General features: G+C 39.7%; 1 protein-coding gene across 1 annotated transcript in view; it reads left to right on the forward strand.

Moving 5' to 3' along the window:
• The window catches only part of LOC135703192 (LIRP-like), a 152,606-nt gene extending 141,522 nt beyond the window's left edge, over nt 1-11,084 (forward strand). The window contains exons 3-4 of the mRNA XM_065224317.1: nt 9,348-9,591; nt 9,654-11,084. Coding sequence (XP_065080389.1) covers nt 9,348-9,591; nt 9,654-9,838 — 429 coding nt within the window. The 3' untranslated portion in view covers nt 9,839-11,084. The remainder of the gene's footprint in view (nt 1-9,347; nt 9,592-9,653) is intronic.
• The last annotated feature ends 214 nt before the right edge of the window (nt 11,085-11,298 follow it).

Consider the following 11,298-nt stretch of genomic DNA (forward strand, 5'->3'; position numbering starts at 1 on the left):
TCTCTTCTTAATGCTCATCTTGACATTCTCTTAACGATGAACAAGAATTTTTACTCGAAATTCCCGTAAATAGTTTTTTTTTTTTGTAGAATCCATTGGATCATCAAACGAATTGTTTTTCAATTATCATCACAATTTTCAAGATTGTGTCTGCAATAATCAAACCTTTTTCTATGTCCGCGATCTTGAAGTGCTTTTCTTGCAAATAGGGGAAATGACGGCTTCGGCATGCCAGACTATTTTCGGCAACCCAAATTGAAACACTATTTTCACTGGATTTTCTTACGAAAAAACTTCGCTGAATGCATGCAAACGATTCTTTATGCTTTCAGCTTCAATTTGACTATATTTTTACCACTGAGAAAAAGCAATCTAGCAAGGTTTTCTTGAAATGAAACACACGCACTACAAATTGTAGCTGATTTCGAGTTGCCGATAATAGAACAGCAGATTTACATGCAGTTCAAATGGAACGGTTGCCGAAGAAAAACTGGTTGCCGACAATACTCGCTCTCACTAGAGAAGATTGGAGCTTTGTAAAAGAGTTTCAAAACAGTTTTCGACAATTCTTTCGACTGAAATTGTTAGAGCAGCTAGCAGCAAAAGATTGTAAACAAACCAATACTGCATATGTATGCGTTCCTTAGAGAAAAAGGCTATAGAAAGAAGGTCGCTGCTTACGTTGCCGAGAATACGTAAATTCCCCTATGTCTTTAAATTAAAGTATTCAAACATTATTAGATCAATCTTCACTATCCAATATGTGTGTCCATACCCAAGCCAGCTCAATGACGTTCGATCCAATGGTTTAACAAAAAACCTTCATGTTTCCACAACTCAAACAAATTTCAAGGTTCGGAGACCTTGTAAAAAAAATATAAGACTTTGACAATTTTATCATATATAAAGGTATTTTGAACTAACGCTTTTACAAAATTGCGAAGTTTATTTTAATGGCTATGCCTATGTACTTCTTGTAGTGGCTGTTGAAGCCCCACCGCCGGATTAAACGATAATAAGTTAAGAAAATGCTTTTATGGGAAAACGTTTAAATGACAGAAAATAAAACGTTCCAAAGGGTTAAATTTGCTGTTGTTTGTTCAGCTTTGGACTATTATAGGCTTTGTTTACCCAGCTGATTTGATTTGTATATGATATCCACGATGTTGTTGTTGTTGTTGTTGTCGTTATGGTTGTCGTTTACCCCGCATCGATCATCGACTTACAGCGTCGGCATTTTTCTTGTTTACTTTTTCGTTCCGATACAGGTTTCATTCCTTACCCTTCCAAGACGGGTCTTACGTACCTTCGTGTGTTGTGCATTAAGATATCAACCAGTCAGACTCTTTACCTTATGTTTCGCTCGGGTTTTTCTCTTGGGAAACATGATTCGGAGTTCCCATCCGAAGGCAGAAACAAAGGTACAGTCACACAAATTATTATGTGTGCAATACACACCACCGACCCCGACCGATCGACCATGATGCATTTGCGGGGAGTGGATCGACGCAGACGAGAACTGCAAATTAATGTACAAATACACCACCCCTCACCTCCGCTTACTTCTTCCTGCAACAGACCCAACCATACACGCCCTTCTCTCCAGACCAGCTGCTCGACGATGTAAACAACCAACAACCCATTAAACCCAAGGCAAAACAGCTGAGCGGAATATGTAAAGAGAAAAATGTACAATGACCTAGATTTTTCGCCTTTGGTGTTTTTATCTGGATATTCTCGAGACGAATGTCGCCGTCGTCGTCGTCGTCGTCGTCTCCTCGATCAACGCTGTTGCTGGTTCAATTATTGAGTTGGAGTCGGGATCGCGCGCAGGTATGGGGGGGGGGGCAACAAGTACACACATCTACGAAGGCCTATGCTCCGCCGTGTCTCCTCGAGATTATGCCATATCTTTTTGACTCTACATGGAAAGCTAGTTTTATGGCCGAGCTTCTTCCCACGCACACATATGCTCACAGATGCTTGTTATTTTTTTAGATATTTATGTGCACATATCGTGTGACAAACGGCTCTATTTCTGGCTCTTTGAGCCTCTGCGCCGACCGACTTGTAATAGCTTATAGAGAAGCCGTGCATCTTAGCAAGCGCAGCGTGTTGCTGGCTATTTATAGCACTCTTCAGCATAGTGTGTAGGAGACACCGGATCGGTTGGTCAATGTTGTTGTTGTTGGCTGAGAATTATTTATACGCGTGCATGAATCAACGGTTACCTCTATGTACGATACGAACCAAGAACCAGACGGCAGTGCACCGAGGGTTGTCGCTTTTGGGAAACGGTTGATTGCCTATGTTCTCTATAGGTGAGATTCGAGAGCTTTGGTATGTTTATGATTTGTGGACTTTGATGCCCACGTAAATTATGCGGGCGTTTGCTTTTGGCAACTCATAAAACAGGAAACCAAGAGCTGTCCATTACACAGATGGCTAATTTGTTGATGATTTTTCGCTGTTGATTGGTATATGTGAATATACACCGACGACGGATCTAGTCATGAAATTTTCGTATATTTGATGTTTATCTGCTATATGGTAATAGTTCTATTGACGTCAAATGATACACCCAAAAAATATATCTGCTTGTGTTATGCAACACACCATTAAATCTACCTCTAGAATGACGCACGTGAGAGATGCTTAATTATTCAAAAAATATCATATTTTTACCTCTTAATCGCTGCGATGTTGGTCAACGTATAAATTTCGTTGAACTACCGTCGGATTTGCAACTAATTTTTCGTTAAAAGGGTGGAACTAATTGATTCATCACTTGCTTAATAGTGTTTCAAAAACTTGAAAATCAGACTATCATAATCATATGTATATATCAGTAGCGCCAACATTGCAAGCATTGGGGCAATAAAAATACTTTTTGCAAATAGTGTAAACAGCATTCCACATAGGTCCTAGTGCATTTATCTTAAGTTTTAGAGGTGTAGCGTCTTCTGTTACATCTTTTGACCACTCTTTAAAGTAGGGTGATCCTCAAATTATTGATATATAAAATCTAACTTTTATATTTTTGAAAATATAAACGCATGTTACTCAGCAAAGTTGTGGTTGAGATGATTTTAGGCTACTTTGAATAGGAAACATTGCATCTATCTCTTACCGTTCTCATTTTGGGGCATTTTTTTCTTGATTGACTTAATGTGGTCCTGAAAAATTCAGTTTCTTGGCTCTAACATTTTTATTTTTATTTTGCCGTGAAAGTTACCTTGAGATGATTGTTAGAGCTTGTTGAAATACACATTTTTGTCGAGAAAATTATATTGATATATCTGATAATTTACGAGATACCATCCGTTCACTGAAGTACAAGATGGAAGTTTAGCAAGACAAAAGTCCTAGTCCTTTTGTCTTAAATTGTAGAGGATTTGTGTCTTCTGTGAACTTTTTCAGCTTAAAAAGCTTGACAGTTCTCAAACTTACTGTTGCCCAATAAAGGCAGGCAGTGCTGGCAGTTCTAGAACTGCACTGGCAATATTGTATGCAAGTTGTTTTGATGAAATGTTCCAACACAAATAGACAATTAAGGGAATAAAAATGAGTTAGTAAAGTTCCAATAGCCAAGAAATAAAGATCGGGTTTCAAATTAAAATAAAGTTTTAGTGATCTTGAGTGCCTACTCCGCCGATTTTCTCGTTCCGTTTTTTAGTGACTAGTGTCCCTGTGTGATCCCAAATACCCCGCCGGAAAACCACGCTCCTGCCCTAACAAAGCTTCTTTCATTTTACTAATTTTAGAACAATTTTTCTGAATTGACTTTGGTCGACACCGGTCTTAGCTAGAAATTTGAATTTGCATGTGGCAGCCCGGAGCATATCAACGCGAAGTGACCCCAACGGAAATCAAGCAACATTGGTGCTTCTAGCATGGCGAGTGTATTCACTCAATTTAAAAACCAACAAAATGAAGAACTTTATTTCAGGAAACATACACCAGTACCAGTAAACACAGCAGTAACAGTGCATACATCAGCATTGGAGGCACCATCGTTAGCAAACATATCAGTAGAAAACAATCAAGCCACTTCATTGCCAAGCTTGGTGACGAACACAAACACAAGTGGAAAGGGATTGAGAGTAGAATCGAAAAAAAAACAAGACTTGGCCAGGTAGTAAGACTTTTGTCTTGCTTAATTCCCATTCTGGACCACTGGTAGCATTGCAAAAGAGCTGTCGAAAGTACCAACAATATCAACACCAATAATATTTAAGTCATTTTTTTTTTGCTTTGGTTTATTTTCAATCGATCTTGTTTTCCGTGCTGTGCACCAATGCTACTGAGGCAGCTCCCACACCTGGACCCTACTACCCATCAACTCATGAACCGGGGACCAACGGCTTTACTTCCCTTGATCAGAGATGTTATTCCTCAGAACATCCCGGCGGCGCCGACTGGGATTGAACCCAGGCCTGCTGGGGTGAGAAGTAATCACGCTTACCACTACACCACCGGCGCCACTAATCTTTAAGTCATGATTTCCGTAAAACTCGGAAATAGGTTCGGAAACCGGAAGTCAGACTTCCGAACATTAATTCAGAGCCGGCTACACATTCTTTCAAAAGCAAACTCCCAAAACGCAAGCATTAGAAAATAACTAATGAGTACCTAGTTCTGATATGATACCAAAATTTGGTTTCGATCAGCATGAGGAAAAATACCAAAGAATAATACCTTGGTATCCCAAGCATGAACGAATATTATTATTATTATTTATCTTTATTAGGGAGGCTTTCAGCCTTGGGCTGGTTCGCCTCCAAGCAGGAACGAATACCTCGATACCTCAAATTGGTATGGATGAGCCATAAGAGGTAAAATATCAAAAAAAATGTTCCTACAATACCATTCCAATACCAAATTATGATAATTCAATACCAAAACAATACCAAACAGGTATTCTTTTGGTATCCACATATCACCTTTTGTTATTTTCAAAGTATTTGGCATGTATCTTTTTGGTATTATTCTTTAGTATTTCACCTCTTATGCCATGCTGGTCAATACAAAATTTTGGTATCAGATCAGAATTAGGTATTCATTAGTTATTTCCTCCTGCTCGGGATGGCAGGCGCATCCATACCAATTTAAGGTATTGAGATATTAATTCCTGCTCATATAGCCGTAATTGTTTTTGTACACACTATTTTAGAAGAACCCAAATTTGAGTAGAATTGAACCAACCCAAAAATGGGTAAACTATGGTAGTGGTAGTGATAGTGACATGTTGAAACATCGACATGAAACCGATCAACGTTGTTCATTTGTCAACTTGTCACTCCCAACGCAGTACCCACCCCCCCCCCCCCCGGAATCTTTTGGGTAGGTTCAGTTCACTGTGCACTGTTCACTGGTCATATCTCCGGAACCAAATGTCCGATTGGAAATTCTAAGGGAGGTAGATAAACAAAATGGAACCAGTTGCTCTCAAATCGGTTCAGCCAGGTTGGTTGATGGAAAATTACAATTTTTTTTTAGCTATATCTCCGGAACCAAATACTCGAACAGGAAGCAATTCAGTGAGGTTCTATGGGAGATAGTCACAAACAAAATGGATTCAGTTGCACTCAAATCTATTGAGTCATCACCGAGAAAAGCGTGTTAGTATTAGTTGACGATGCTAATTTCAAATAACAAACTAAAGTGGTAATTTTTATACGATAGATGAGGAGATGAAAGTATAAAGTTGATAGTTCCGTTAGATTACGGCAGTGTGAAGATTGCATATAGATATTAGAATAGCGAGCTAGGACAACTTTTAAGGAAGGTACAAATCGATTTTTTCATCTCTCTTTACCAAACTCCCCCTTTGGAGAGGGATGGTGAGGGGCCACCACTGGCAGAACCGACCGCTCAAGTACCAACTGCGTGTTTGAAACAGTTCTACCGATATCTATATGCAATCTTCACACTGCCGTACTCAAACGGAACTATCAACTCTATACTTTCATCTCCTCATCTATCGTATAAAAATTACCACTTTAGTCTATTATTTGAAATTAGCATCTTCAACTATGTAAATCGTTGACTTCACGCAGAAGTAATACAAAACATATAGTCAAAGTACTGGTGAGTATTACTGATTTATTTCAAAATTTCAATATTTTGCTTAAATCTCCGGAACTAAATATCCAATCGGCAAATCATTGCGGTTGTATGGGAGGTACACGCAAACCAAAAATCTATTACAATAAATGTTAGTTCCGTTTCCTATCATCCTCTGTTCATGAACATCGCAACGAATGTTAGGAATTGACCATGCAAGCGATGTAATGGTTTTTTGTCTTTTTTTATTTCGTGTTAGCGTGGATATTTCGACTATACCAGTAAGCTTGTAGAACGACGCACATTGTAGAACATTGTAGAACGACGCACACACTTGTCTCGAATCTCTCCAGCAGAAAAAGCATACGAAGTCGAGCATTTTTATTTCGTGTTCCATCTACGCTTTCGACTATACCAGTAAGCTTGTAGAACGACGCACACACTTGTCTTGTCTCGAATCTCTCCAGCAGAAAAAGCATACGAAGTCGAGCATGCGAGAAAATGAGCGCTTCATATTTGCTTTTAGGCTATCCATATTCAGGAGCATGGAGAGAGCAGTGGAGAAAGCACGGGTCTGATAATCGCAACGTTCGTGGTTCGAGTCCAGTCGGCAACCAAATTCCTATTTTTTTTCAACACAATAAATTTACCTCACTAATACACTCTACATTTTTCGGTCTCCAATTTTCTTGCATTGGACCGCAGCTAGGTATATCGCATCCTCGGTTCATGCGGTCTCCACTAACATCCTCTGATTATGAATCCCACATAATTGTAAACGAATCTTACATCCACCGGTTGGGTGTAGATACAAAATGGAATTGGTTAGACTCAAATTGGTACAACCATCGCCGGAAAAAGTGAGTCAGTATTATTAGTGGTGTTCAATACTTGGCACTAATGAAGTCTGAAAGTAGCAGACGAAATATGCGTATCTGTCAAAAGATAAGCAATTATAACGGAATTAAATGGAATTAAATCAACACACTAAAAAATGAGTATTATTGATTACTTGCATAATTTCAATATTTTGACCATATCTCGATCGGGATGACATTCAATAGGGTTCTATAAGAAATAGATACTTGCTTAATGTAACTGGTTGCACACAGATCGGTCAAGCCATCGCCAATAAAAATGAGCGAGCATTACTGATTTAGTGCATGTAAAAATTCGGGTTTTATGAGGGTTCTGCAGACCATGAGTTAGACTTGTAGAGTGCTTTAAAACCTCAATAAAACTTGCAATGTTGCTTGAGAGTTTCACTATTTTGGACATATCTCCGGAACCAAACGTTCAATCGAGATGACATTCAATAGAGTTCTATAAAAATAGAAACAACAAAAGTTCTTGCTTTACGATTTTTGTCAATTTCCTAGTGTCAAGACAATAGACTAGTGAATTCGTTTTTAGTTTCAGACGCTTGGTGTTTTCGGTGATTTTTTTGCACATTGTTCTCCTTCTTCTGACCATTTTTATATAATTAATAAAAACGGCCAAAAGAAGGGGCTGTTTCGTCCTCAAATTAATGGATATTCAAAAACTAACTTTCTTGTTTTTGAAATAAGATAAAAAATGCACTTTGGCAAAGTTGCAGCTTTGATTTCAAGTAAATTTATCCATATTTCTATCTCTTAATGCTCTCATTTTAGAACAATTTTTCTGAATTGATCTAGGGTGTTTCAATTTTTTGTGAATGTGAATTCATAGAACCGACTTTAATACTTCTTGTTATGCACATTTTGCTCCACAAATCACATCGATATCTCATAAACGCGATATTTACAGGTTGCTTAAAAATCACCCTTTTTAAAAATAAATTAGATCAATTACATTTTAATGCTTTTTTGTAAGTTATAATTTCTAGAGAGGTTAGTTAGTTAGTTTTCTTTATTAAATAGGCTTTCAACCTTTGGCTGAATTACTACAGACGGTCTGGTAAAAGAGCTGGGCGGATTCAAGCAAACTGGCTTGGCAACCTATGCCTAGGTGATTTCTAACAAGCACTGCCAATGCAATCAAGATAGGCACTGCTCGATTGGCTCTCCACACTTAAAAATAACTACTTTTACACGAGACGTAATCCATATTGGACGTAAATCATGGAACGTAAACAAACATTTCATGTAAAATTAAGTGTTCTCAAACCGAAACATAAGCAATTCGACGAAGGGAACGTTTGATTGAATAGATTTTCTTGTTTCTTTCAACTGATTCTTATGTCAAAAGGGCCGCATACATGTATCGGTCTCAGGGAACCGAAATTTGCATGAATTTTTCATAGTGTGTAGCTTTGACAGTTCGTTTGGCTCAAAACCAATCAATCCGCTCTTGTACTCAAATACTTTCTTGTCCGTTGCTAAGGCCTTTTTAGGCCTTTTCAAAGCCAGTTTGGCCAACTAAATTGCCTTCTTTACTCATCTGATGCTTATTAAACGTTTTACAAACGCTATACAGCTACCTATCGTATTTGAAAATACTTGATAAGTGAAAATCTAATATAGATCCCATCCATAGTACAATGGTAACCCTACCGGATGCACTCGTAGCACACAGTTCGATCCGGTCGGTGGTATTACGTGCGCTGAAAACCTCACTTTGACCAAGCTGCAGCATTCGGCTGTGTTTGTTTTTGTTTTGTTATTTTTTCACCTCTGCACCCACACACACACACGCGCGTAGACAGTCAGTTTTCAAAAACAAACCACCTATGTTTTCATGTTGACGTTGTCTATCTACATAGGCTGTGTTGCATACACACCCCGCGCCGCCGGCCGTCGTAGTCGTAGTCGTCGTTGTCACCATGTGTAAACAACCCAACGAGTGCCTTCCCGTCTCGCCTACTTTTCCTCACCAACAAGCGACGACTGATCACGCGTCGAACGAGTGATTTCAATGCTTCTCGTTAGCACGGTCCATTGGCTAGGGCACGTCTTTCCCTTTTTGAATGATCTTGCCATACGACGAGGGGTAATCGTTCTTTCAATAACGAATCGAAAGGTTCGTTGTTTGTACTCTTCGAGAAGAGTTGATCTGTTGATTCCGGGATGTTATTTTTAAGTTCCGCACCGAATGACTCAGGGTTAGATATTCACCTTCACGATTGTCATGTAAATAAACATTGGTTTTGGATTCATTCTTTATTTTGGACAGACTCTGTGCCGGGCCAATCCTAAACCAGTCGTAAATCAAAGTTTGACCCTTCCGATCTGAATTACCTTCACAGTAGCATACTCCATAATCTAATAAAGTTCTCTCTCTTATCTCGGTCATTATTTCAGATGCGATCCGCTTCAATCAACCTATGCAGTACCATGCTGATGATTGTGATGCAGGTGACGCTGTGTTCGCTTTTCGTAAATCGAATCCACGCGTCACCCTTGCCTGCCCCGACCAGTACTGGTAGCAACGGAGACGGACTGCTACATCACATGACCCGATCCCGGTACTGTGGCCGAAAGTTGACAGAAACGTTGGCAATGCTCTGTCAAGGACGCTACCCAATGATGAGCCATCATCGATCAGGTACTATAAGTCACGTACACAAAGTTTGTACAACTAATCCTAACCTTTCTCCCTCTTTACAGAATACCTCTCCGATCAGCCTCAGTCGCAGGTCGAAGTTGAAGTGGCTACCCTGCCGGACAGCGGTAACCACGGTTTTCCGTACTCCCGATCGACGGCTCACCGACGGGTTCGCCGCGCCGGAATCTACGATGAATGCTGCAAAAAGAGCTGTTCCTTCGCCGAGCTGAAGAGCTACTGCGAATGATCTCGCGCCTTCAGTTGTTCAAAGTTCGGTGCCGGGCCCAATGGACAACGCCGCGTAAGGCGGGGTCCAACCTCTTTGACCGCGGGAGTGGCTGAGAGAGCGGCAATGGCGTCGAATGCGGCGGCGGCGGAAGCAATGGTGTGTGCACTTGCGCGCGGAGACGAAGGAGAAGCGCACACCTGACTCTGATGGGTGGCAGGCTGTTTAGGTAACTCATGGGGCCTACACACGCTACAACCTTGCAAATCTTGCATGTCTCGATTTTCAACCTGAAGAGGTTTCTGCAATTTCCCAACACACAATACAAGCTGTTGCCCAACCTATTCATGTCCTGATTGTGCAACTCGCCTACGCATACTGAAGCCAGTTGAAAAAAAAACTTGGACATCGCCTCTCGTAAAATCAAACCGTACAACCATGTTCTAGCGTGTGTAAACCCCATCAGGCGCGCACCGTCCACCAAAAGGATGAACATCAGCAAAACAATCACACGTGCATTCGATTTTTTTAACACACACACACACACGCAAACATCGGTTTAAGGCCATCATTAGCTCTTAGGTAGAACATTTTACAAATCGAACAAATTAAGACAATATGCACCAATATGCAGTGCCTTCGCCTTGAAAGACTCCACAAAACAAATCGAGTTGAGCTTTCAAGGACAACTGAAGCAAATTGTGACTGAAGTATTTAAAACTCGGAAAATTTTAGCTTGTTATAGGACTCAAACGTGCATTTCTGTGTTAGGAATCTTAATCCCATTTTTTATACAATTTTATAATGGCTACTTTTTAGGACATTTTTATCATGCCTTCGCTGACAAAAGACAAGCTGTATTTATAATTTTTTCGGATATTTTTACCCAAACATAGAAACAAAAATAGTTTCGTTACAGTAATGCAAACATATATGTATACGTTAATCAGCTAATCTATTTATTATGTGGTTTGAAACAGTAAGCCCCTTTGTAGTTAGTCTCGAAAAGCAGAACGGTAAGCAATATTAACCAATATTAAAATTTAACTCAATTCCCATCCAAGTACTCAAACGTAACCCAACCGTAAGGGGTGTTTTTAGCTTTCTGTTTTAATACCTCCCCCCACCCCGTCTCTCCGTTTAAGATCGTTAGTTCGTAAGCCAGCGTCTCTTATTACCGAATGTGATCGTATCGCTATTAGGCAGACATGCAAGCGAAAACAAACAATGACAATGCGAAATTAAACGATGATTGATGATTTTTTTCTCATATCAAATCGATGAAAATGGAAACATTCATTTATCCGAAAGCCTTCGAGTCGTCAATGATTTCGTCGAGATTACCGGAATATCTAAAATACCGGAGGAGGGAAGTCCCATTATATCAGAATAAACAACCTAGAACGATGTTGTTGTCCTAAGAGAAATTGAGGCGCAATTCTTCGTTAAGCATAGCTATTCCTTATTCAAGCTGATCCAAT

Source organism: Ochlerotatus camptorhynchus, unplaced genomic scaffold, assembly GCF_037179485.1.
Source record: "Ochlerotatus camptorhynchus isolate MF236.1 unplaced genomic scaffold, CSIRO-AGI_Acam_v1.1 ptg000209l, whole genome shotgun sequence".
Classification (NCBI taxonomy): domain Eukaryota; kingdom Metazoa; phylum Arthropoda; class Insecta; order Diptera; family Culicidae; genus Ochlerotatus; species Ochlerotatus camptorhynchus.